The sequence below is a fragment of the Columba livia genome, chromosome 20, assembly GCF_036013475.1.
Source record: "Columba livia isolate bColLiv1 breed racing homer chromosome 20, bColLiv1.pat.W.v2, whole genome shotgun sequence".
In the NCBI taxonomy this organism is placed as follows: Eukaryota; Metazoa; Chordata; class Aves; order Columbiformes; family Columbidae; genus Columba; species Columba livia.
Genome location: NC_088621.1, coordinates 5588498 through 5614868, shown reverse-complemented (window position 1 = coordinate 5614868; position 26371 = coordinate 5588498). Strand labels below are relative to the sequence as shown.

General features: G+C 57.2%; 1 protein-coding gene across 1 annotated transcript; it reads right to left on the bottom strand.

Annotated features, from left to right (window-relative positions):
- Positions 1-628: 628 nt before the first annotated feature.
- Positions 629-26371, bottom strand: TMEM132E (transmembrane protein 132E). Its single transcript, XM_065036442.1, has 9 exons — positions 25195-26371; positions 13025-13922; positions 12511-12651; positions 9598-9790; positions 9227-9370; positions 5586-5791; positions 4707-4986; positions 4425-4616; positions 629-3924 (listed from the first exon to the last, which is right to left on the bottom strand). Exons 1-9 carry the CDS (start codon positions 25265-25267, stop codon positions 2896-2898), a joined length of 3156 nt encoding a protein of 1051 aa, XP_064892514.1. The 5' UTR covers positions 25268-26371; the 3' UTR covers positions 629-2895.

Here is a 26371-nt window from a genome sequence, read left to right as displayed (position 1 = left end):
ATGTGTGTATATGTATAAAGTATAAATACATGCATATGTATGAACTATAAATATATCCATATTTATGTATCAATAAATAGATAGCTATGCAGCTATGTAAGTTTTGCTCTCCATTTAAAAGTAAAGCCTCTCTGAGCAGGTCTCTGGCCCTCCTGCCGCCCCTTGCCCAGCACCGCACTGTCCCCACCAGCTCTGGGGACACAGGGATGTTGGCAGGGCAGGGATGGAGGTGACAAGGTGGTGAGGACATGAGTGGGGCTGCGTGGCCACGGGAGGACCCTGGCCCTGCGAACGGCTCGGGCTCTCCCGTCCATGTGTGCTGCCTTCCCAGGGGCTCCTGGAGAGCTGAGATGGATCTGTCAGCTGAAATGGGAAGCGATGGGCTGGAAAACCAACGCTGATGCTCCGTGTCAAAACTTGGGCCCAGCTACAACTGTGGTGGGTGAGCAGCCAGTGCTGCTCGAGGGGCTGGTGGAGCAGCCCAAAGAGGGGCAGCAAAACCTGGCAGAGGATCAGCTGTGGGGACACCCCGGTCCTCACCCCAGTGGGTGTGTGTCCCCCCCACTGCCTTCCACCTTTGCAGCCCCCAGGACATGCTCATGGACCAGGAGTTGGGCACTGCCAGGTCTTATTACGATTATAAAATTTTATTATACACTTTTCTTAACTCTCCCCCTCCTTTTCTTCCTTTTTTTTTTTTTTTTTTTAACAAATATTCATATATGTTAATTTAACAAGGAGGTTTGGCAGTTCCAAGCAGGGAAATCAGCTGTATTAATTTTACTTCTCAGAGCTGCTATCAGCTCAGCAGCTCATTCAGCCAGACCTGGGTCCTTCAGATAACAGGGCACAGCAAAACCTCACTGCATCAGCCGCCTGGCCTTTGAGCACATCTCAGTTCTCCCATGTATACGTATATGTATGTATAAAATCAGCATAAGCTATCAGGTAAGTTTTAAGGCTGCTTGGGGGAGAAATTTTCATAGCTGAAAATTGATAAAGCTCTTTAAAGAGGCTTTCGGAACACCGTGCATGACCACAGCCCACCGCTTGCCTGCCAGGGAAACTGAGGCACGGGGGCCAGCAAGGATGTGGTTACAGCATCGCCTCGTCCCTGACCACAGGTCTTTGATCAGGCTGCTTAAGAGTGGAGGATTTTGGAGAGGGAGTCCCAGATCCACAGCTTTGACCCCAAAGTGCTCAGACCTCTGGTGGTGGGGGCGGAGGGGGGGGTCAAAGCCAAGCAATGCTCACAGAAACCTGTGGGGTGTGTGTGTGTCCCTGCAGACCCCACACCCCCCAGGACCAACCCCCAAACTGCTGGGAGCAGCCACCCCAGGCACCATGGCAGAGATAGGGCCCATCACAGTGCTGCAATGCTTTTTGGTTTCAATTTTTTTGTTTCATTGTTTTTTTTAATTTTCTGGTCTTTTATTTAAGAAAAAAAAAAAAAAGGAAATAAAGAAAAATAATAATTAAAAAAAAAAAAAAAAGAGACACAGTGGTGGGTAACTTCCAATCCAGAAATAATCTGCTGCCAGTCTCAACCTCCCCACTCCAATGGGTGATGCCAGGGGGATTCCCCGTCCCCCACGGGTAGCACTGAGACCCCCAACCCGCCAGCATTAGTACCCAGGTGTCCCTGCAGAGTTAACCCAGCTGAGGATGCTCTGCACTGGGCTGGGCGATGGGGTGGCCCTGGGTTGGGGGCTCTCAGGTGAGCCAGAGGGGCTGGGAGCTGCCACCAGTGTGGGGTGAGCAGGGAGGCATTGTGTGATGGCAGTCAGAAGGCACCGCGGGGACTGAGCCTGGCGCTGGGCATCCCTGCTGGGCTGGCACTGGTTCCATTGTGGGTGTCCCCACCCAGGTTTGTCCCCCCCCACCCCCATCCCCCCGCAGTATTGGGCAGCCCCCACATCACCTCCCAGCCCCAAAACTGTATCCCAGCATCGGGAGGGACAGAAACCAGGGGGCTGGCCCTGGGGGTCCCACCATGGCTACTGGGTGGAGGGGGCAGGCAGCACCAGTCCCACAGCTGGGAACAGAGGGAGAGCGATGGCCAGACAAGCTCACAGGCAGCAAATTTGCTGGGCACCCCCAAACTGCCCCTGCCCAGGGGTCACAGCCCTCCCCAGGCAGTTGGAGGGGCAGGGGCAGCAGCCTGTGGTCCTCAAGGGATGCTCATGTGGCAAATGTTACTGTCACCAACCCCCATGGCCCATGCCAAAGGGAGGGGGTAAGCCCAGCATTTGAGGCTGGGATGCAGCAGCGGTGTCCCAAAACCATGGCTATGGGGCTCCAGCCCCCTGGCACTCCCCCCCACACACAGATTCCCCAGCATCACCCACAGCATGGGGCAGCGAGAGCTCCCTGACACCCCAACAAATCCCTGAACCAGCACTCACCTTCAAAATTGTGCAGCCGAGCACAGCAAAGGTGTTGGGGGGGGGTCACCTTTGGCAGGCCCCCACTCACCACCTCCCTGCCCTGCTCCTGGGGGGGTCCAAGACCTCTCCCCTCTTCCCACTCCCCGCAAGGCTGGACCCGCAGCATCATCCTGCCCCATTTGCCGTTGGACACGCACTCACACACCCCCCGAGAGTTTGACCCCATCCATCTCCTGCCCCCCCAGCTCGCTCCTCCACTGCCCCCTTGCCACGGGCTGGGGGCCACATGTGTGCTGGGAAAAACAGACCATAAAGGGCAAGAAAAGAAAAATGCCCCTGGGGGTGTGTTCCGACAGGGTGAGGAGGACGTGAGATGTGCGGAAGAAGGAATGCACAAGAGAGCCAAATTTGGGTCTCCTGCCCTGGGGAAGCAGCCAGCGTGGCATGGCGTGGCATGGCGTGGCACGGTGTGGCAGCCCCCTCCCTCCCCTGCCCCTCGGCCCCTGCGTTAAGCGATCTCTTTGATTCTGCGGATGTAGTTGTGAAGCTCTTCAGGGTCTTGCAGCCCCATGTCCTGGCAGACCCACTCCAAGTCCTCCTCATCAGCGATGGGGATGGAGTTGTAGGCCAGCTCGTCTGAGGGCAGCGTGGCAAAGGTGGTGAACTTCACCCGCTTCCGTTTGGAGGTGGGGGAGTTGAGCGGGTCCTCGCTCTGGTCCCGCGTGGAGCCCCCTGAGGAACCGTCCCCACGGCCATGGACCTGGCTCTGCACACTGGTCTGTGAGCTCCCGCTGCTGTGGTGGTCCCCATGGCAGCAGGTCTGGACGTTTTCCAGGGGGTTCCCGGGACTCTCGGGCTGTGGGGAGAGGTCATTGTGAGCCCGCAAGGGCTGCCCGTTGCCCAAGAAGACCCAGTGATGGGAATGGTCCATGTTGGTCTGGCCTTCAGGGGGGATGCGTTTGTGCCGGTATTTCAGCACAAAGACAATGCAGTTGATGAGGAAGACCAAGATGGCCAGACAGAAGACACCCAGGAGGGCGTACATGCCTATCTCCAGGTCCGTCAGCCCCCTGGTCACCTGAACAAAGCCAGTGGGGATGGTGGGGAAGTCCTCGGTGGGGTGAGATGCGCCGGACATCCTACTGTCCTCGCTGGGCTCCGCATTCCTCTCCACCTCTGCCCGCAGGGTGGTGCTCGCCCCCGTCTCCGCCAGCCCCGGCTTGCTGGGCACATGGTCATAGTCATAGGTTGGGTCCTCCTCGGACCCAAAGTGGACCCGCACACTGGCCAAGGCTGTGAAGAGCACGCTCTTGCGCTTGGTTTTCTGGCAGCTCTCGCAGATGATCAGCTCGGCCCGCAGCAGCTCCCCCGTGCCCTCGCTTTCCGCCACCACCAAGGGGAACGCCCGGTCCTGGGTCACCGAGACCACCTTCTCATCCAGACTGGTCACCACCAGGTTGTAGTCCTTGGGGTCATAGAGGGAGAGGGGGGCCGTGGTGCCATCACTGTAGGAAATCCACAGGCTCAGGAGCGCTTCCTGCGGGACCAACACAGGCACCGGTTGCCCAGCACGATGCCAGTCCCACCTGCACCCATCCCTCCATCCCTTCTCCTTTGCATCCTTCCCTCCATCAAATTCACCCTTTATCCCTCCACCATCCATCTCATTCTTTCTAACCATTATCTAGTTTTTCCCTTTTGCCAGTTCTTCTCTAAATTTTCCCCCCACTTGCCCAGGCTCAGCCCAAATCCCAGCCCCAGAGGTGCCATATGTGGCTACCAGAGCTGGGCTGGGAACTTTACAGGATTAATTCCAGACCCCTTTGTCCTCATGATTGTCTTGTCCCCAGAGTTGGTTCATAGGTCAGCATGAAGGTTTCTAGAGTGCTTTGCAGATCACTAGGGTGTCTGGAGAACAGTGGGTGCTGTGGGTGACTGTGGGCAGGATTTGAGAGGGGAGGTTTGTAGATGGAGCCCTCATCCCATCCTAAGTCCCACACCAGGCCCCCCAAGCCCAAATGCACCCCCTGGCCTCACCTGCTTGAAGAAGCTGAGGGTCTGCTGGATGGACGTCCGGGCAATGATGGTGTGGCTATTGCCAGGGCTGGGGTGGAGGGACAGCGAGAGGCTGGAGACCACCTGGGCCTTCAGGTCCGTGATGCTGACCTTCTCCTCCGCCACCGTCACCAGCGTCTCGCCCAGCACCGCCTCCATGAGCGGGGACACGACCTGCAGGGGACGAGGGTGCCTGTCACCACCTGCCACCCCCAGCCAAACCGGCAGAGGTGGGGACAGGCAGCCGGGGGGGGGTGGGGGTACCTTGAAGAGCGTGGTGCCCGGCTCCCTCCCGGCCAGCGTGAAGCTGTCCACCATGTGGGCCACCCGCGGGTCGTCCACGCGCATGAAGTCACTGACCAGGTCGGTGACCTCCACCAGCCAGTCGGGCCCCAGCATGGTGACCACCTGCCCCGTGCCCTCCGCCGCCGTGGTGTGGAACTGGGTGAAGACCTGCAGCGTGGCGTGTTGGTACTGCAGGGCACAGCCCCGGCTCTGCTTCCTCTCCTCTTCATCCTCCTCATGCTCGCTGTCCCGCACCGACCTACAGGATGGGGCAGTGGGTGGGCAAGTGCTGCCAAGCTCTCCCCCCAGCACTGCAGCTCTTCAGTCCCCCCAGGAAAGGAGAGGGGTGGCTGGGCAGGGAGATACAAAGGGTTTCTCCAAGCAGGGGAAAAAAACTGGTGGCTCCTGGTCAAAAAGGATGTTTGTGGCCCATGAGGTCTCTCGGGGCTTTAATGAGGCCACCAGCATCTCTGTCCCCTAACCAGGACAAAGAATGAAATACCTTGGGCTGGGATGGGTACCTGATTGTCTCTAGACCTCAAAGCAGGGCTAACTTTAGATCTTGCCTGCTCCTGGCCTCATCCAGACTTCTGAGCATTGCCAAAGACTGATGTTCCCCACCAGCTCCAGCGTTTGACCAACCACATTGTGAAACTTTCCTCCTCCATACAAACATGCAACCGGCATCCACGATCTCTCACCTTTTCACTGAGGACCCCTGAGATGACCTCCAGCTCCACCATCTTTAAAACCCCCTCATTAAGTAGTTGAACATGGCAATTAGACCCTCAGCACCACCTTCGCCTTGCCTTCTCCAGGTTGGACAGACCCCAGGCATGATGGCCCCATAGCACCCACCTCCTGTCCGGCAGGATGGGCACCCTCCAGCCCTTCACTTGGCTTAACCGGGCATCCGAGAGCTCGATGTGCAGTGGCAGTTTGGGCACCCACACCGTCATCTCCAGTGGGGCAGAGAGGTGCTCGTAGGTGAAGGTGACCCGGGCACTCATGGAGCCCTGTGACTCCTTCCCACTGACGAAGACGTAGTCACAGCTGCTGGAGACCTGGGGGAGAAGGGAGGATGGGGGGGTTGCTTCACAGAGGTTGCAAACTGCTCATCCAGAACAACATTTGCCCCCAGAAATCACCTCTGCCCACTCCCAGAGAGCAAAGGCAGCCAGCACAGACCAGCCCTGTGCACAGGTACCCGCCAGTGCCTTGTCCCTGTACCTCCCAGTAACCCCAGCAAGAGCTTCCTGGAATTCACCTGGACCCTCACGTTCATCTTTTCTCTCTCTCTCTTTTAATTCCCATTTATGCATATACCATTAGTTAAATTTGCTATAAAATACATACATCCTGGGGGGGGGCACATATTACCAACCAATCTCAGAATCTCAGCCAATTAAGGAGCCAAGAGCTAGCCACTACAGCATCGCCTGTGTTTTGGCTGAGGCCATCAGGGTCAACAGCATCTTCTTCCCAGTAAGGGTGGCAGGAGACAACGATGCTGGGGAAGCTCCAACCTCTCATCTGGAGCAGCTCCATGACCCAACCCTGACCCCCCCTTTCCCCTGTTATGCCATCAGGAATTACATCTGAGTTGTTTGCCACTGGGGAAAAAAACCACGTTTGCTCAGCAAGCAGATGCACCGTGCATTTCAACAGCACAGACAGGCTCATTTCCAACAAACTGCTCTCCCACATGGATTCTCTGATGGTTGATAAGGGGTTGAGTCCATGCTGCATGGTGACTGGCAGCAGAGGTGGCAGCATCACTGTCTCTCTCACCACCTTATCTTCAGGCACCTCTGGTCATTCAGCTGCAGGAACTTTGCATTTTGGAGGCCACAAGCAGGGCTCAACTTCCCCAAGAATTCCATGTTTTAGCTGCAGGAGCCCATCATGAGGTGTCTGTGGTCCCCAGGGCCAGAGGAGGACGCAGAATCTGGGACCTGGGCTCCTTGGGAAGTCCCCGCTCCCTGGACATGGAAGTACAATGCAGGAGGGTTTGTTCCTCATCTTCATATCAGAGATACTAGCTCAGCACGTCTGAAAAGACAATCTCATCTCTGGCGGGGCAGCGTCTGAATAAAGATGAGCTCCTGGGTGAATCCTCCAGCAACAGAGTGCTCTGGATATTGTGCCATTTATCACAATAAATATGATGGGCTGCTGCTTGCACTACCTTAACTAATAAATCCCCCAGGCATCTTCTTCTGGGGACCACTTGCTTTGCAGTTGGGGGGTTGAAACTATGACAACAGAAAATCCCAGCACGTCAGGCCTGTCCTGATGATGGAGTGACTGCAGATTAGCCTTTAAATGAACTGCATGCTTGTTCAGAGAAACTTCCCGGATTTGCAGCAAGGCATCGGGAAGCGAGAGGCTGATGTCTGCCTGGGCTCCAAGCCAAGGCTCTGCTTCTGCAGCGAGGAGCAACCCAACTTGGCACAACCTCAAGCATGGGATGAAGGGGACACATGTTCTCCAAGGCCCTCAGGAGTGGGAAGAGCCACCACAGCTGGTGGGACCCCATGTCGGCCAGCCAGAGGTGCTGGTGGTGGCTGTGGGTGACCAGGGTCCCCGAGGCTGCAGTCCTGCTGAGCTGACTTGCTCCTGGTGAGTCCTCAAGCTCATATGGATGGTGGCTCCTGAGAAAGGTTCACGTGGCAGGTGAGGTTCTACATCTCCCATCGAGCATCACTGGCAGCAGAGGTGGCCCTTCCAATCCCTGCATGTCCCTCGACAGGTACAGTCCCCAAGGCCATAACACAGGCAGGGAAGGGGGATAATTTCTATGCTACCTTCAGTAATGAGATCCTCTTCTCTGGGCTGAGCACGGGCAGTCACCTTGTGTCACTGCAGAGGGGGATGAGGGTGACAACTCCCACCCATGCTCTCCCACCATCCTTCAACAGTGGCCCTGGCACATTCACGGTGATGTCCACCAGGTCCAGGACGTTTCCCCTCCACATTACACATGAGAGCAACCACCACTGAGCCACAGGAGGAGCAGCTCCCCAGCCCTCCTTCACGTTAAATTATTTACAGGAACAGACAGCGCATCCCACGATGTAAGCTTTGATTTATGTAACAGGTTTATAGCCCTGACACCATAATCATACTCCCCAATCTCAGCAGGTAACTGAGAGCTCCCTCAGAAACAAAGCTCCCGCACAAACACAAAATAACTCAGCAAGAAATTGCACAGGGCTGCAAGCGGCGAGCGGGAGGCGAGCGGGAGGCAAGCCGGGGCCGGAGGGCTGCTCCATGCATTATTCATCCCAGCTTGTGTGCAAGTGTCTGCTCCCCCCAGGTCTGGGGACAGCATGTAAATAGATTTATGAGTAGAAAGGCAGCACATTAAACAGTTTAAGTGTCTTGGAGTCCATCCTGAAGTGTATTATTGCTCCAGTGTTTTATCACACTGCGGAGGATCGCTCTCCATAAATTAGACCCATTGCTGTAAATCGCACAGATGGGAGTTTTAGTCAAGAACTTGGGTAAACAGTTTGTGACACCGGCTGTCACCCACCCATGCACCCCCGGACTACTGGGGAGAACAAATCCCAGTGCAGCTGGGGCACAGGGACGGGGCTCTGCCATCACCCCTGGCTCAGATGGGAGAGCAGCCAGTGCAGAAGGGGAAAAGGTGTCATGGCCCCCAGCTGGGGGACATGGGGGAGTCCAGGCCCCCCATGTGGCTCCCTGCCTCTTCCTGACACAGGGGGGACATGGAGATGGATGCATGCAGGGAGAGCGGTGGAAGGCATTTGGGAGAAGGTGATGTCTATGGGTGGATGGATGGATATGGTTATAGAATAATACGGCGGATGAATAGATGGATACATACAGTGATAGAAAAATGTATATGGATGAATGGGCCTGGTTATGGAAAAATTACGTCTGTGTTCGAGGACAGACTGCTGCCTCGGCAGCTGGGGCGGATGCACGTGCTGCAGCAGCACACTTTTTACATTCACCTGATCAGCATCTCCTCCATGAAGCCCCTCTTGCTCCTCTCCCTCAGTCCCCCTTTTCCCTCCCTCATCCCCAACTGCCCAGCTCATCCCCTGACACCTCACTGGGGTCAGCCCCCAACCCCAGCTCAGCCCAGCCCCTCATCCAAACAGGAGATAAATGTCACCTGGAGGCACGAGTGAAGCCGCTGATGAGAATGTGAAGCTTGCATTAGAGGTGACAATATTTCACCTTATCAGCACTAAGTGCCACGATAACCCATAGTTATTGCTGCTGCCTGGTGCCAGCCTGCGCAGTGCTGGAGCATCCCACAGCCTCTCTGGGGACAGTGACAAAGTATCTTGTCCTTCTCCCAACAGATCCCAGGGAGAGGCACACGTGGAATGCAGCCACTGAGGGGTGATGCTTGCCATGGGGTGGGCTTGTGCAGCATATCAGCTCCAGCTTCATCCAGCTCCAGCCCATGCCACCGCTGGGGTCAGCACACCTGGGGGAAACCCACTCCCTGCACCCACCTTGATTATGTCTTCATTGTTGGACTTGCACTCAACCATAGCCGAGACATCCACGATGACACCGCTCAGCTCAATGGCGATGACCTTCACAGGAATGGCCACTGTCCGCCCCGTCAGGATGGCCGTGTTGATGATTTCTGTGTCCTGGGGATGAGGCACAAAGGGGACCATCACGTTAGAGGGCAGCCTGTTCCCCTGGGGCCAGATCCCAGCTGGCCACTCTCCTGCTCCAGCCCTGGGGCAGGGAAGGATCCATATGTAGGTGGGTGGGTTATGTAGGTGCTGCAGGCCAGTAAGAGATTCCTCAGAGGGACCCAACCCATCCCCAACATCAAACCTGATAAGCTAAGCAAGGGTAGGAAACCACTCACCATGGCCAGGGGCACGATGGCCCGGATGTCCCTCTGGATGACTGTCAGCTCTGTCACCACCTTCTCCAGGTCGGGTGGGGGATTGCGGCCCCGGTAGTCAATGTGCCACATGATGCGGCGCGTCACCGACTGGCTCGTGAAGTTCTCCATCTCGAAATCCAGCTGCATGATCTCAGAGGAGGAGTCCCCATCCCTGGGCAGGGGGACAGGAGGGGTGCCCCATGAGCAGGATTGCCCCAGGTCTGGCAGACACCCCAGGATTGGCACTGGGCGGTCCCCTCTAGTGATGCAAAGCATCCCCAGCAAGTCTCTTCTCAGGGTCCCCCTGCCTCCTGGAGGGACCATGCTGCAGGTGCCACCTCGATGCTCCCAAACACAGCAGCCCCAATCCCTCACTCTGTCAGGGGCTGAGCTGACAGAAACCTGCAGATTCCCATGGGAATCTTTGCAGTGGGAGGGAGAAATGCATTTCACTGCCTCTCCCCTTGGCAGCTCAAGCAGGTGCCCTCCCAAGGCCGTGGGTGATACATGATCACAGGCTGAGTGTGGCCATGGCCCCAGGGGACACTGAGTGGTTGCAGGTGCTGCTCTTGTCTCCCTGGCTCCATCTTCCCGGCAGCACAGCTGGATTTACTGCTCTGGGCTGCTCCCACCTGCACACTCATCTCCCTCAGGTTGAACCCCATATGCCCCACACCCAGAAGGGCACCCTCCAAGCTAAACTTCCCTCCAAAACCAGAGCATCTCCAGGGGACACCCCAGAGTCCCTGTGAACCACAGAGCCAGCAAAAGTCCCCAGAGCAGGAAAGGTGAAATCCCTGCACAAGGGGAAGCCTGGAGTGGCCACACTCTCTTCTCGATGTATAGCAGCCTTTGAGAAGATCCCATCGATCTGGGGATGCAGGATACAGTTGAGTTTCTCTCTCATAAATATCTAACAAGTGAAAGGGAGCAGAGAAAGAGGAGAGCAAGAAGCCAGGGCTGCTCCGGGCATCCCAGGAGTCCTGCCAGGGGACAGTCACCATCTTCTGCCCTTCCTGAGCATCATCTGCTCTCAGCCACAACAGAGATAGGAGCTGGGCTGCCCAGATTTGGGGGATAGCTAAAGGTGCAGCTGCTGGGGTGGAAAATCTCCAAAATCAGCCATTATCACCCCAAAGCTCAGGGTTTTTTTCTGCTCCTTTACATAGCTGGCACTGCCAAAAGCCCCCAGAGCCCCAACAAAGCAAACTCCTCCGGCTGCACAGCCTGGAGGGCAACACGCCTTTGAGTCATTCACACTTGCCGTTCTGTTAATATTTGATGGAGTTGTTTGTCTAAAAGGTGATTATAATCACTTTAAATTCATCCTCAGTCTCTAACCTTTCCAGGCTGATTTGAAGCGGCGGCAGACGGGGAGAGGGGGAAGGAGGAGAGGAGAGGATCTTGCTGGCGGCAGGTCTGGCAGCTGCGTGTAGAGGTTCTGGGGTGGCCATGCGGAGGATGGAGGGACTCGTGGCCCTGGGGACACTCCGATGTCACCCATGTGGCTGCAGGCTCGAATGCTGCAGTTGCAGTTGGTATCTGGAAGCAACAGTGTGGAGTAAAGAAAAATCCATCCTCTGGGTAGGCCTGTGGGAGGGGTTTTCTGCAGACAGCTTTTGAGCTCATGTTCAAAGTAGTCAGAGCTGAGGGTCTTCTTTCTGCAAGGACTCATCCCCAGCTTTCCTTGGTTTTGGGGTGGAGGGCAGAGACAGAGATTTCCAGCGCAGAGGGGCAGGAATGGCTCAAGTGCATCAACTCATTTTAACCTGGCTCCTGGAAACACTTGTCTCCCTTTTCCCAAAGACACAGCGATGGAGATGTCACAGCCTGGGGACAATTGCTTTCCAGCTCTTCAGAGAGTCACTCCTGTTGGTGGTTTTGACCTGCCCTTGCTCGCTGTGTCCTGCCCACATGGATGTGAGGAGCAAAGCTGTCCCTTGTCCTTGCAGCCTTCGTCCACTTGCAGACCAGTCCCACATCTCCCTTCTCCAGGCTGAGCAGCCTCTGGGTTTTCAACCTGGCTTTGTGGGTCCTCAGTCCTTCAGATCATTCTCATTTCTATGCCCTGCATTCTCTTGAATCAACTCGAGCCTTTCCTGAAGCCCCAGGAAAGGGTGTCATCCTCGTGTCGAGCAGGGCAGAAGATGCTGCCTTGGTTCACGCTCCCCATCTGACACTAATCCATCACCTTAGAGTCCAGACGGGGCCTTGCCTGAGGACTGCTCCCCTTCCTTCCCAGAGGAAGCAGCAAAGAGCTGCTGCCCCTCACAGTATTAAAACTTCTTAAAAAATTAAAATGCTTCCACCCCAAACTGGAGGATCCTCTGTGGCTTCACAATTCACCACCAAAATCCACCGCGTGCCCCCCAGCATCCAACACAGCCAGGATCCCAGCTCCAAGCTTGGGATGCAGCTGCGAAATGGTCCCATGACTTACAAGCACATTGCTTGAGCTCCAGCTTGGTCACCTGTGGTGACCCAGAGCAGATCCCACCTCACAGAGCCCCTGGACAGCTGCATGCCTGACCACAAACCTGCCCACCTTGGGCCACAAAATCCATTTCACCTGCCCTTTAGCCAGCTGCTCGGTGCCAGCCAAGGCTAAAAACCACACACAAAATTAAGCCCCCTCTCATGTCGGTGGGGGATCTACCTCAACCTCAGCTGTGCTGACAGTTTGACCCCAAAATAGTTCATCCCCCTCTGATGCCCTCAAGTCCCCCGGTCCGGGCTGTGCACCACCACGCCTCAGTTTCCTCTGCCAGCACCTATGTGGCACCACAGCCAACCAGGCACCCAAGATGGGGGATGAAGGGAGAACCACTCCAGGCAAAACCCCAGCAATTTCCTCAACCCCCTGCTGTGGGAGGCAGAGGGGGTTCCCCTTACCTGGGCCCAGCGCCATCCACCCTGGCCACATCGACAGTGGCAGTGGAGTGCTTGCCACCTGTCAGCAGCTCCGAGCTCACCAGCCACTGCCCACTCCTCGACTTGGTGCTAAGCAGGTTGACGCCTTTCTTGGCCTTGACCCTGTGAAGAGCGATGGTCAAGGCAGGATTCTCATCCCCAGGCACCCCTGGAAGCCCCCTGGACACCCTGCTGTGGGTGCAGGGAGATTTTTTTTCCCCTCAAACCCTGGATGAACAACCTTTCCCTTTTCTCCAACAAGCTCCCACTGCAAAGCCCCAAAATGTAGCAAAACCAAGTCAGGTGCTCCCATGGCCTCCCTTACCTTCCCAAAGTCCTGCCAGACCCAGTCCACTGCCCGGCAGGTGCCACAAATGCAACACACCATCCTCATCCTCTCCCTCCTCCCCATGGCTGCCTTGGCACAGCCCAGATGAAAAAAACAGCCCCTCAAAAGGCATCTGCTCCCAGGGTGGGGGCAGCCCCAGGACCGTACCTGAGCGTGAAGTGCTCCACCGTGGAGTTGGACATCAGGTAGAGGAGGATGCTCAGAACCTCACCCGGCTTGAGAGGCTTGTTGGGCAGGCGGATGAAGATGTTACCGTCCAGCCGATGCTCCTGCATGGGCTGCCCGGGGGGGAGCTGAAGGAGGCTGACGCTACCGATGCGCAGCAGTGGGTGCTGCGTGGGACCCTCAGTCCTGGCCCCCCCAGCCCCGCGGCGAGGGACTGTGTCCCCAAGGCACTGGCCAGCCCCATCGGGGGCGTGCAGGGTGTAGTACAGCTCGGCTTGCTGGCTCTCGCCCGGCACCTCCAGGCTCTCAGGGCTCTTCCTCCTGCCCAGTGGCACGGCCGGGGGGCCAAACCAGGCGTGGGGCAGCTCTGCCTGCACCAGGCACGTGGCCAGGCTGCCCCGCAGGCGACACGAGCTCTTGATCTCACGGGCGTCACGGAAGGCGTGGAGCTGCACGCAGGGCAGCCGGTCGGTGACGGCGAAGTCATCCCAATCCCGGCCAGCAATGTAGAAGAGCACTTGGACCACGGGTTGGTTGGCCACCAGCCGGGGTTGGATGATGAAGGCGCGCACCTTCCAGTTAACGGTGAGGCGGTCAGGGACCTCCAGGGTGCTGGAGGGCTGCAGCTGCTCCTTGGGCAGCACCAGCCCTGTGCTGAAGGGTCCCAGGGTGACGTTGAGGACGGGCAGCTCCTTGGTCTGGAAGACGACAAAGGGCTCGGCACGTTGCAGCGGGGCGCTGCCGTTGCCTGCCGGGCCAGCTCCCACCTCCTTGAGGAAGAAAGCCAAGCGGGTGTTGGACAGGCGGTAGCTCACGGGCAGTGTGATGGCACCAGGGGGCTCAGCAGGCTCAGAGCTTGGGGCTGGTCCCTTGGCGTGGGCTGCAAAGGGGATGGAGAGTGTGGGTTAGTGCAGGGCATCCCCCCCAAAGCATCTCCCAAGCCCCAGAGCCTGTAAGGGTGGTGTCAAGGCCAGACTGTCACCCATCACCCACCCAGGGATGCCACCCACTGTCCCCATGCACCAGAACTGGTCCAGCCCAAATTTTTCCAGGCATGGACACGACCTGGTACAAAAGTGAAGATAATGTTGGTGCCACCTTGTGCAAAATGCAGCAGCGCCCGGGTCCGACAGCCCTTAGGAAATTCCTTTTGTCATCCATTTTCACCATTTTGCCTTAAAAAAAAATAAATAAACAAACATCTTGCATGCAGGGTGCAATGCCTGCCAGCTCCAGGCTCCCGGGGGCTGGAGCTGCCCAAGCCCCTCAGAGGGAACTGGCCACCCCACTGCCACGGCCAGCAGGTGGAGAGAAACGCTGTGAAAAATCTTTCTGGTAAAACAGCTGCTGCGAGAGGCGGTGGGCACGGAGCCGGGCTGACGGCACAGAGCCGGGCTGACGGCACACGCTGCGCCGGCAGCTGCGGGAGCCTGGAAGACATCTCAAGGTCTTTGCATCTAGCAGTGGCTGCCAGCGATTCCCAGGAGACCTGGGTCCCCCCAACCTGCCTCGGCTCTCCGCCAACCCCCCCGCACCCCTGTCCCCGGCGTTGATTGCAACTGTTCCCAAGTGGCTCCCAAACAGGAGAGCCCAAATTACCCGCGTCAAGCGGCGCAAAAGGTGCGGATGTGACAGCTCAGCTCTCGGGAACAGCTCAGCCCCCTCCCCGGTGGGGGCTTCGGAGCATGCCGGGACCCCGGGGCTTTTTCCAGCCTTGGTCAGGCCCCCAAGGGCTGAAGGAGATGCAGAACCCTGCAGCCCACCCGGGGAGCTCTCTGCTGCGGGGCACAGGGGAGATAAGCAGCTTAGAGGGCTCATAAAAGGATTAGCACTTGATACGGGGACGGGCGGCATCCACAGCTACACTGCCTGGGATGAAACTTGTCCAAGAGCCAGGCAGCCGGTTCCTCGGGGCTGGGTAGACACCGGGGACATGCTGCTGGCATCACCGGTGAGGCCACAGGGCCGGCACCACTGTGGGCACAGCTCAGCACCTGGCAAACTAACCCTGCTCACCGCTGAGCCCGTCCCGCTCACCTGCTCTGTTTTCCCACCTCCCAGAGAGCCAGGAGCCACGGGAGAGTTGTTGGGCACCAGAAAGCACCCATGGGTGCAGCCCTGCTCAGAAATAACCACTGGCAAGTGGGCTTTGTGCTCCTCCAGCTCGTGGAGGTTGCTTTTTGCCACGAAGCGTGAAGGTTTGTGTCCTCCCTGCATCCCAGCTCACACAGCCACGGCTGCTCCTGACACCCCAAGCAGTTTGAAAAGTGGATTTTGTCCAAGGCATGAGATTATTTGTGGAAAAACTGTGAAAGGATCCACCAGCTGGAGTGACAGGGGCCTGACTGCCTGGGCAGGACCAAAGGACACAAAAGCAGCCCAGGAAAGAGTTTGACTCATTGGAACAGCATCAGTTTTTATCCCTTAAAAGCTCTGGGGTTTAGGGAAGGATCAGGTCGTTTGTGAAGAAAAGCCACCTGAAAAATGCCCAACAATGCCCAGCACAGCCCCAAGTGAAACCCACCCTTAGGAGGGTGTGAAATGCCCCATGTCACCGCCTGTCCTTTGGGTGGGGGCCAGGGAAGCTGCTGCCCTGTCCCAGTAAGCACCTAGTCTGCACCCAGCCTGACCCAGTCTGCACCCAGCGAGGGGCACCCGCTGCCACCCACCACACTGGGAGGGCAAAAGCAGCCATTTTTTTGTCTGCAATTTGCCACCAGCCCCAGCTCATGGCAGAGAACACCCAGCCTGGGCCGCCAGCAAGCAGCTCCTTACTCCTCACCATGGGGATTCTCTGATGGCAAATATGGGTTGTGCACTGGGGCGGGCAAGGAAAGCCCCTCTGCTCTCCACAGCCAGGCAGAGGAGATGTCCTGGGGATCCTGCTCGACTCACAACCGGCAGCTCAGTGTGGCCAAGCTCTGCTGCAGTGGGGACACCCAGGGTGGCCCCAGCACTGAGCCCAGGCACAGACCTGCACCCTGGCCATGCCAGACCAGGGAAGCGAGCGGGGACGAGCTGGGATGGAGATTAATGTGATGGTCACGATTAGTTCAGCGCAAGCGGATTGCCGGCACCCAGAGAAGCTATTTCCTTCCACAGACAAAATGCATTTAAATGATGCTATAATCTGTCGCCGGGAGGGGGACGGGACCGGCGCCTCTGTTACTTGGCCATAAACTAATCCTGCTGCAAGAGGGTCTAACCCAGGCACATCCAGCCTGGGGTGGGTGCCAGGAGGGTGGATTCCTGAGCCTCTGCACTGTGATGGACACAGGGTGGGGAGGGAAGGAGAAGGGAGGAAAGTGATGCCTGGATGTACGGATGCGTGGCTGCAAGGAAGAAAGGGTGGATAAGGACAGAGGAACGAGCAGACAGAACGGAGGATGGATGGATCGAATGAGATAGGCAGACAGCAAATGGTTGGATAGCAAAAGAATAGCTCTAGGAAGAGAGAGAAGAGGTGATGGATGGAAGGATGGATGGAGAGCATGCACATTGGCTCAAGAGATGTAAGGAAGATCATAGAATCATTTTGGTTGGAAGAGACCCTCAAGATCATCAAGTCCAACTGTTAACCCAACACTGTCACTAAACCATGTCCCCAAGAGCTTCATCTACACATCTGTTCAACCCCTCCAGGGATGGTGACTCCACCACTGCCCTGGCCAGCCTGTTCCAATGCCCGACAACCCTTTCTGGGAATAATTTTTTCCTAATATCCAATCTAAACATCCTCTGGTGCAACTTGAGGCCATTTCCTCTTATCCTACCACTCATTACTTGGGACCAGAGACCAACACCCTCCATGCTACAACCTCCTTTCAGATGGATAGAAGGAGAAAGAACAGATGAAAGGATGGGAGGACAGATGGACTGCAGAACATTCAGGAGACTCCAGTCCCCACACCCCTGTCCCCTGCTCTGGGTTCCAGCATCTCTTGGGAGGGCAGGTGGCTCTCATACCCTCTCGGCTGGCTGGGTTTTGGTGGGGGAGAAGGGTTAAACCCCAGTCACTGGCTCTGCTCTGTGGCTGCTGAGGTTAACGGGATTTGCAGCGCCTGACCTGCATTCTGGGTTTTATTAGGCTGGCGCAGAGGGGACCATATGGTCCTTCCACCCTTGCAGCTCAGCACCGCAAGCAATAAAAAGCAAATCTCAGTGCCTGGCCAGGCTCTGACCAGCCCAGGGGCTGCCTGGACCCCCCAGGCTGAGGAGCCACCCCAGCCCTGTGGCAGGACAGGACTCATGCGTGTCCCCTCCATCCCGCTGCACAGCAGCCCACAGGGAGACCTGCAAACCACAGTAGGGAGAATGGGGGAGACAGGAGGTGGAACTGCACAACTGATGGTGGCCCCCTCGTCAAGCCCCCACATCTGCCCAACCAGATGTGCCCCACGCTGGGCACAACCACATGGCCAGATGGGCTGAGCCGCTCCTCCCACCCACGGGGGCACACGGGGACAGCGGCAGCACCCTCCAGCCCTGCCTTGAAATCCAGAAGACCCTCCCAAGGCCAAGGCATCTTGCTGTTGCTGGGGATCTCCAGCACCAAAAGCCCCTGCCCGTCTCCCCTTTGGCAAGGGCTCCACTGCAGCATTTCAGTCACTACCAGGCACCCTCCTGCTCCACCTCCTCTGCTCGGGGCAGACTGACAGACACATGGGAAAAGAGGCTGACAGACATACTGGATGTATCTGTGGCTGGTGGCGAACACTGTCTCTTTCATGTTCCTTTCTTGCCCTGAATCCCCAGCAAACGGGGTGCAGGGGGGAGTGTAGCTCAGCCCCTCCATTCTGCCCCCACTGCAGCCTCGCCAGCCCCGTCCCTGCTCCCATCCACCGTCCCGAGGCTGAAGAGCCTCCTCCTCTTCCACTTATCCAGCACCGATAGCCAGCGCTGAGCTCCAGCTTAGCCCCAGCCCCAGCTGTCTGCCATAGGGATCACTTCTGCCACGCTCCAGGGGGGATATTTATCCCAGCTTATCCCATGGGATGTGGCGGGGGGCTCCCGACACATATATCCCCACTTAGCAGGGGAAGAGCATATAGGAAAAACCTCTGGAGGAGAAGATGGAGGGGAGGATTAAAATCTCTCATGGTGTTAATGGGAGGCACTGGGGGCTTGATGCATCAATGGGCCAAACTCAGCTGCAAGGGAGTTGTCGAAATACCAGTGATGTGAAGCACCAGCCCTGGCTGTCCTACCTCTGGCCAGGGATGTGGCACATCTGGAGCTCCCAGGGTTGTCCAACATCTGGATGTCCCAACAGTTGGATGCTTCAGCTAGAGGCAACCCCCAGCTCGCACACCGTCTCCCCACCCATCCCAGGCATCGCATCCATCCCTTCCCCTCCTCACCCCATAACACTGATCCCCACCACATTACACTCCCACCCCAATGGCGTCCCAACCCTAAAAAAAAACGACAAAAAGGGGAAATGGAGGCTTCTGTGCCTTCACCTCCACCCAAAATACAGTCAGGCCACACATGAGCCCCTCTCTGGTGCATGTTTCAATACTGCTGGGGAAAAAAAAAAACCACCCAGTAATAAAACACAATTTGAATTAGATAACACAAGTGGGCCCCTCATGGAAACCTCCTAAATGTTTTCCAGCAGCCGGAACCTTGAAAATTGGTTTCAGCAACATAAAAGACAACAAGCTATTCCTTCCCTCTGATGCGCTGAGAGCCTCCATCTCCAGTCCCAGCTAATTGGAACTCAATTAAGTGAATAATTGTTACAAATGTAAAATTACCTTCCTCTGGCGCACAAGAGTGAGATGCCCTGGCTGTGGCCGTGGGGAAGGGAGGGACGTGGGGACATGGGGACACTCCCTTCCCAGCCCCCAGCTCTGCCCACAGCCTTGATGGGGCAATAGGGTTGGGAAGTCCCATGGTACCGAGGACCCCAATCCACAGCCTGGGAGGTTAAACTGGTCCAGGCTTTCCAAAACCAGCCCAGGGTAGGAACTGAGTTCGTGGTGGTCAGGAAAAGCGAACCAAGTCTTCCCGTGAGCACCAGCGCTGGCTCCGAGTGGATTTTCTAGTGTCTAATACGGAGTCGTGCTTATGTCTGGTGGGCACTGCTATATTCGCCTTTCTTTTAAGTCCTTGAAGTTTCTCCCCCTCCAAAAGGGTCCAGCCTGGCTTCATCAGCAGAAGCAATAAAATAAGAAATTCTGGTGGGACACAGGCCAGTACACAGCCTGTTTTTTGGGGCTGGCAGCACTAAGCAAAAGGGAACCATCTCTTTGCCAAATCAGGCTGGGGTGCTGAGCTTTGCATTTCCCCCAGGAAATTATTAAAAGGAGCAGAATAAAACAGGAGAAGAAATTAAAACAAAAAAAAAAAAAAAAGAAGAAACCTACAGGAATAAATAAATATGGCCTAAATGGGATGTGCTGTGCAGAGGAGCAGCCTGCCATAAATTCCTGGAGCCGGCAAGGCTTTTACGTGGCAGCTACTTTAGAGCAATATCCACAAATCACGGCAAGGGACAGGTCAGGGGACGGGGAGGAGAGGGCATTTATGGAGGAGGAAGAAAAATGAAGAAATGAATTAAAAGGGAGGTGGGGAAAAAGATGAGGAAGTGCTTGACCATGAGTGTCCACAGGGATGCCTGGGGGCTCCGGGATAAAGCCGGCAGGTGTCTGGGGCTGGATCCCCATCACTGCCAGGTTCCCCCCATGCCAGGAGGAGCCACCCTGGCTGCCTGCAGCAGCAGGAGGGCACAGATGGTTTCCCCAAATACAACCCCCTGGGGAAGCCAAAAGTAGCAGGGGGACAGGTGGGGGGGAGAGTCCTGCAGGGTGGCTCCAGGCAAGCAGGGACAGGAACAGCAGCTCCCGAGGGAGAAGCCCCCATCATCATGGTGTTGGGGTGGAGGCGATGCAATGACCCTCCCAAAGCCACGTGTCCTGCTCAGATCCCCCTTGTCCCATCCTGCCATGGCCAGAAGCAGGAACATCCTCCCAGCACCCTCCAAATTTGAGCACCAAACACATCCCCTGGGCTGTGCCCCCCCAGCTGCCACCGCCAGCCCGGGCTGTGCCAAGTGACACGTTTCAGACTGATTAGACACTGATTAATTTTCTCCCCTGGTGACACGTGTCAGGCTGTGTTCAGAGCCAGAGTGGGATTCAGTTCTAGAGGCACACAAGGAGCTGCAGAAAAACCCAGTCTGGAGCCAAGGCTGGGGTCCAGCATCAGCCCCAGACCCCGCTCAGTGGCCCCCAGAAGCCAGGTTGGGGACAAGCACCAGGCTGGGAACTTCACCAACTCAGCCCTTGGCAAAGCGGCCACAGCACCAAACACGCACAGCTCAAATACATCCCCTTCCTTTTTTTTGATTTAGCTGGTACCCAGAGAGGAACGTATCCAGCAGCCGCCAGTATTGCATTTTCAATTTTATCTATCTTCAAGAGGGAAAACATAGCTTTTCCTTAAAAGAAAATAAATTAAAAACTAATTAATTCCCGACTTTTGCCATTCCTGTGGAAGAGCTGAGCCTATTTAATCATGGGAAAACCTGCCCTGTTAACTCTCGCAGAGGGGACAAAGCCACCCTGGCAGCACCCACTTGGGCTGTCAGCAGAGATAGTGACAAATCAAGGACGGCAAATTTGTCCAAGTGATGGGAAAACGCTCGCCGGCAGGAGACGGCGGCTCCATCCAAAGACTGTAAATTGCCTTGATTGTGGTGTCATCCTGGGGGGCAGGACCAGCGAGCGAGGGACTCAGCACCCAGCCAGCAGTGAGGGACGTGCGCCCAGAGGGGAACAGTAACAGGTTGGGCAACAGCTCAGGAAAAATGAAGGGACCGGTGCCCAGAAGAGCCACATCCCAAGGAGCAGCCTCTGCATCCCAAACCTGGGGCATTTTGGGGAGAGGCGACAGCCCATAAGTCACCCTGCTCAGCTGGGGCCTCCCCCAAGGTGAGTGACACAGGGCCACCATCAAATGGAGCTGGAGGACCCTGTGTCTCCCAGTTTTGAGAGGAACAGTGAGCTCCAACCTCCTCTCCCCTTGGCAAGGAGCACCAGAACCTGCCTCACTCCACACCATTGAACCATGTCTCCTTCTGGCATCACACGTAGACAAACTCCCTGGGAGAGACCCTGTCCCCAAAGGCACTGCCAGAGTCCCTGGCCCCGTCACAGCACGTCCCACCCCAGGAGCAGCCACCTCCCTCCCTTCCTGGGGAGCTGCTCGTTAACAGAGCCGTGTATTTAATAATAAGAGACACTGATTAGATTAGCGAGAGTGACCTTTTCCAGATGGATGGCATGCTCGTACGGTGGCAGCGACAGGCGCCACACGGGAGGGGAACACACAGGCAGCTTGCTGATTCCTCCACACCCCAACGCCGGGCTATTTCAGCCAGACAATTGCAGGAGCCGCAAAAAAAGATCAGGTTATGCCATGTTCTGCCTCTCCCCTCACCCATCATCTCCGAGGATGAGGCCACGTTCTGCTGCCCACTTCCCAGTTAGAGCCTGGGGGGCTACAGCAGGGGATGGAGCTGGGATGCAACATTGGGACGCTCTGCAGGGGCCTGGGTGGTTGGTTTTCCCTTTCCCCCTCTTTTTAGGATGCAGAGAGGCTGGGCAAGGAGGGACCTCAGCAGCCAGTCATGGTGGGGTGAATTAAATAGCAGCACTTAAGAAAAATAGCCAGGTTTCCTAAAAATCACTAAGCAATCCCCAGCCAGGGGGTTGCTGCCACCCAGTGCCCTGCTTCAGTTTCCCCCAGTGATGTAGCAGGGCTGAGACCAGGGTGCAACATCATGAGCACACACATGGAAGGATGTCTCTGGATGAGGGTTTCGAGGCACTTAACGCAACCCAAAGTCCCCAGGGCCAAACCTTGCGACTGATGCTTGCCAAAATCATCGCTCAGAGGATTTCCATCATGCTGCCGGTAGTATTCCCCACCCTCTTCTCCTTCCTCAACAGCACCAAGAGGACAAAAGATGTAGAAGGAAAGGCAATTTCCCAGTGGGGTGTCCAGGTTTGTACACCCATGTTCCAGCACAAGCACCCTGCTGGGATTTAAGATATCAGGGCTGGGGGGAGATGGAGTGGGCCCTGGGGTCACACAAGGCCAGCATTTTGGCTTTTGGCTCTGGGGTGCCCTTGTGTGACCCTCTTTTCTGCGGTAGCGAAGGCAATACTTGTGCCAGGTTTAACCCAGCACAGAAGCCAAATTCTGCCCTCTCGCCCGCCTGCCAGAGCAAGGACAGATCTTGTTGCCCCTTCTCTGCTCCTGGCTGGAACTGAGGATGCTCAGCTGCACTGACCCCATCCGTCTGGCTGGGATGGGGCTGTTAAATGAGCAAACACTGGGTGAACGTTCCCGGTTCAGCAGCAAGTTATTGCACATCTCCACCTGCTGGTCTGAAAACCCGCAAGCTGGGAGATGCTCTGAGCCGAAACAGGGATGGGGGGTGTTCCATATCTCCTCACATCAGGGATGGAGTGCGCTGGCTGGAACCCCCCACCAGGGATGGAGTCACAGGCCACAGCGTTGTCATTCACCCCCAGCCCCATGCCTGGGACTTGCTCATGGTGGGAATAACCGGTGGGAGATACGGGGAGAACAGCACATTCCTATCCCCACCAGCAGCAGGATGGAGGAGCCAGAGATGTAGGATCCTACACCAGACCCCAAGCCTGCCTTTCTCAATAACCCCCAAACTGCCTCTGGGTGAGAGCTGCCACCGGGAGAGGGGAAACTGAGGCACACTGTGGAGAGGAGGCTCAGCAGGGAGAAGACGCAGGAATCCAAGCTCAACCCCACAGCCAGCACAAGTTATCCTGCAAACCAGCGGGTAAATCCCACCTACGCCGTATTCCGACAGGTCCCTTGCAGCTTTACAGCACAACCACGCTGAGCACATACCACCTGCCTCAGGGTCTGTCTGTCCGTCCATCCCTCCCACAAGCCCTGGGGCCATCCCACCCCAGAAGTGCCAAAAAAACCCAAAATCCTTCCTGGAAGCAGCTGATCCAGGGCCGGTAGCCAAGCATCTCCCAGGGTGCCCAGTGCTGGCAAGGCTGGTGCTGAGGGCTGCTCTTAAATAAAAAAGAAGGGAAAAGGGAATCAAAAGCCCTGAGCAGGAGCTTCGCCGCTGGCTGACCCCCACGGCCAGCCCGAGCGATTTGCAAGAAAGGCTGGGAGAGTTCAGAGCTCTTGGCCTCTTTTTCCGGCTCCCTCCCAGACCTTTATTTGTCCAGGAAAGGCCAAAGTGGCAGTAAGGGCAGCTGCATATCCTGAAAAGAGCCGAAAAACTCCTGGCAGAGGCTTCTCTCCCTGCTGGCACAGGCATCCTCCCGCAGCAGCACAGCAAGCTCCAGCCCCGCGTCCAGCACAGCCACTTCATGCCGGCATTGCCACCATGGGGACCCCCCACCCATCGCATCCCCCAAGCCCAGGGGCCACATCCTGCTCTGGGATAAACCAGAGGCCCGACACATGGAGCTGTTGCTGTCCCAGCAGCAACAGGGGGCTGGGAAATGCCTGGGAAGGGGTGGAGAACAGGGGGCTGCATCCAGCCCCTGCACGGGAGGCGATTCCCGATGGATCGCTTCCACAGGGATATTTCCCATCGCCTGCCAGCAAAGCCCACAGCCGCCTTCAGCAGTGCACCCACCACGAAGAAATACCAACCCAGACAGCTGAATCTCATCCAGGCAAATTTGAGAAGCAGGAGGAGATGGCGCTTCCCTGCTGGCTGCCAGCAAACCCCCTGACCTGGGGTCCCAAAGAGGAGAAGCTCTGCCCAGCAAACCCTGCCCAGGCAGCATCCCAGGAAATACCCAGTCTTGGGGTACAGGGAAGCAGCATCTGCCACCCCAAAGGATGCTACGTGAAGTTGCGGTGCTTGCCAGCCTGAAGCATGTCTGTTCCTGCGTTGGGGTCAGTTTTTTAGCATGGGAACCCCCTGCCGGCTCCTTGCAATGCTCCCAACATCCTCCTTCCTCCTGATTTCACCACTGCAGGTGGGCAGCCCCCCAAGATCCTCAAAGAGCCTCGAGGGGCTGCAGATGCCTGAGAAAGCCCTGTCTGAGCTCCAAAAGTGCCTTAGCCACGGGCTGCCGGTGCAAAATGGAGCTGGGCACAGTCCAGAGATCCCTCTGGCTCCTAGCAGGTCTTGTTTGAATGGGGCAGCGCAGCCCCCAGGACATGCTGAGCCCATGGCCAGAGCTGGGCTGGCAGGAGGGGTCCAGGTGGCTCCCCTTAAACTGCAAGCAGCCCCCCACTGTCTGCTTGGCCAAGCCAGCTGCCGGGGAAAGCCGCTTTGGCTGCAGCATCTGCGGGGCTTGGTTTTACACAGAAATTATCTGAAAAAAAATCCACGGAAAACCAGCCCTGTGCCCCCCAGGGTGCGTGGCTCCGCTTCATTCTGGCTTGCCAAAAAAGCCCCCAGCAACAGGTGCTGGTATCCCCAGAGCTGCCACCGGGGCAGGCCGAGATGTCACCGCAGCTCGGCTGTGGCACGGCAGTGATTTGGATGCAACTCAGGGCAAGTGAGCGCAGGCAGCGGGTCCCCCCCTGCCCAGGCCGCAGAGAGAAAAGCAGCACCATCAACCCCAAAAACACGGGGGATGGATCAGAAAGAAACAGAGGGATAGCAGGGGCTGCACCCCCCTCTCCGGCACCCCAAAATTATGCCACCTCAGCAACACTTGCCCTGTAACTCAGTGCAGCCTGGGAAAGTGTCTGGGTGGGGGTCTAGGGGATAAGCGAGTGGATAATAGCAGATAAAGCCCCTGATCCTCCTGCTAAAGCAGCTCTGCATTAAGGAGACATGGGGCTGAGGGGGGGGACAGAGAGGATCTACCCCCCTGCCACCCTGCTCCCTGCCTGGGGAAACAGCCCCACTGCAAGCGCTCACAAACACAAGCTGTCATTTTATTAAGCCAGGAATAAACTCTAATCTTTACCCATTTCAGTGCGGGGGTCGGGGGCACAGAGGAACAGGGGAGGTGGTAGCTGGGGGAGGGTCCCAGCCGGGCACAGTGGGGCAGCTGTTGTACCTGGCGGGGGCAGATGGGGCTGGAAGGGGAGGTGAGTGCAAACCCTCTCCATGATGCAGACACACATAACATATACATGAACCCCCCCCGCCCGGCTCCAGCCGCACTTACCGGGGAGCAGCAGGGACCAGAGGCAGCAGAGCAGGGCAGCCGGCCCGGGGTGCATCTTCTCCGGAGAGGCCATTGGAAGGTAGTGGGGGGGGCAGCCAAAAAGCCGGGGGGGGGGGGGGGGGGGGCACAGCCACCCCCGTGGCAAAATAAAAATAAATAAAAGGAATCCAAACCAAGCACCAAAAAAACCGCAGAAATCCCCTAAATCCAACCACGTGCGAGCCGGGAGCAGCAGCCAACGACGGATTTTGGGGAGGGGGGGGGACCCGGCTCAGGTTAGGGGGGGCTCGGCTTTGGCCCCCCCAGCTCAGCGAGCAGAGCACCCCATCTCCGGCCCCCCACCCCTCCCCACCCCGCACCCCAAGCCTGCCGCAACCCCCCCACCAGCGTCTGCAGGGCGACCGGAGGAGCGCCCAGCCGGCGGGGGCGGGTCCCCGTCCTCCTCCTCCTCTTCCTCCTCAGGAGCTGGGGGGGCGGGGGACAAGAGCACGTGTAACCCCCTCCCTGGGGAAAAAAAAGAGATGAAAAAAGACGTGCTGATAAAAGCTGATGCTGCAGGGCTAGCGGGGCGCCAGCCCCCCCATGCACAAAAAATAAAAATAAGATTTCCAAGCGCGGTTCTTCCGAAGAAAAAAAAAAAGCTGAATTAAAGCGCTCCCCCCAAGAAAAAAAAAACAACGGCAACAACAAAAAAACACAACCCAAAGCAGGCGGGTGAATAATTAATCCCAGGCAGATGCAATTAATCAGCCGCAGGAGCAGCTCGGTGGCGGAGTCCCCGCATCCGAAGGCAAAGTTTGGGGGGAGCGGGGACGGGGAGCGGCCGCCCCGCAGCCGGGGGGGCGGGACTCACCCGCTGCCCCCCTGCTTGGACTGCAAGCGGGGGGACTCGGCCATGAGGATGCAAAGGATGGGGTCTCCCCGCCTCCTCTGCCTCCCCCTTGGGTTAAAGAGGGGAATGCATCCCCTCCTGCTCGCAAGGAAAATTAAAGAGGGGGGCGCAGGAGCCTTGGGGTAAACGGCAAGTTGGGCGTTTCTGCTCTTTGCCCCCCTCCGGGCCCCCCCCGCCCCGTGCCCGCCGCCGGGGGGGCCCCGCCGCTGCGCGCTCCCGTGGCCGCTCGTCCGGCTGGAGCCGCATCGGGCTCCGGTGGGTGCCAGCGCGGGGAGGGCGGCAGGA

Bases quoted from the DNA above. Each gene is read 5' to 3' on its own strand.
- TMEM132E (XM_065036442.1), bottom strand. From the start codon at position 25,267: ATGGCCTCTCCGGAGAAGATGCACCCCGGGCCGGCTGCCCTGCTCTGC. The intron at 13,923-25,194 runs GTAAGTGCGGCT...TCCCCTTTGCAG, and splicing joins CTGGTCCCTGCTGCTCCCCG to CCCACGCCAAGGGACCAGCC. The intron at 4,987-5,585 runs GTGGGTGCTATG...CCCATCCTGTAG, and splicing joins CCCATCCTGCCGGACAGGAG to GTCGGTGCGGGACAGCGAGC.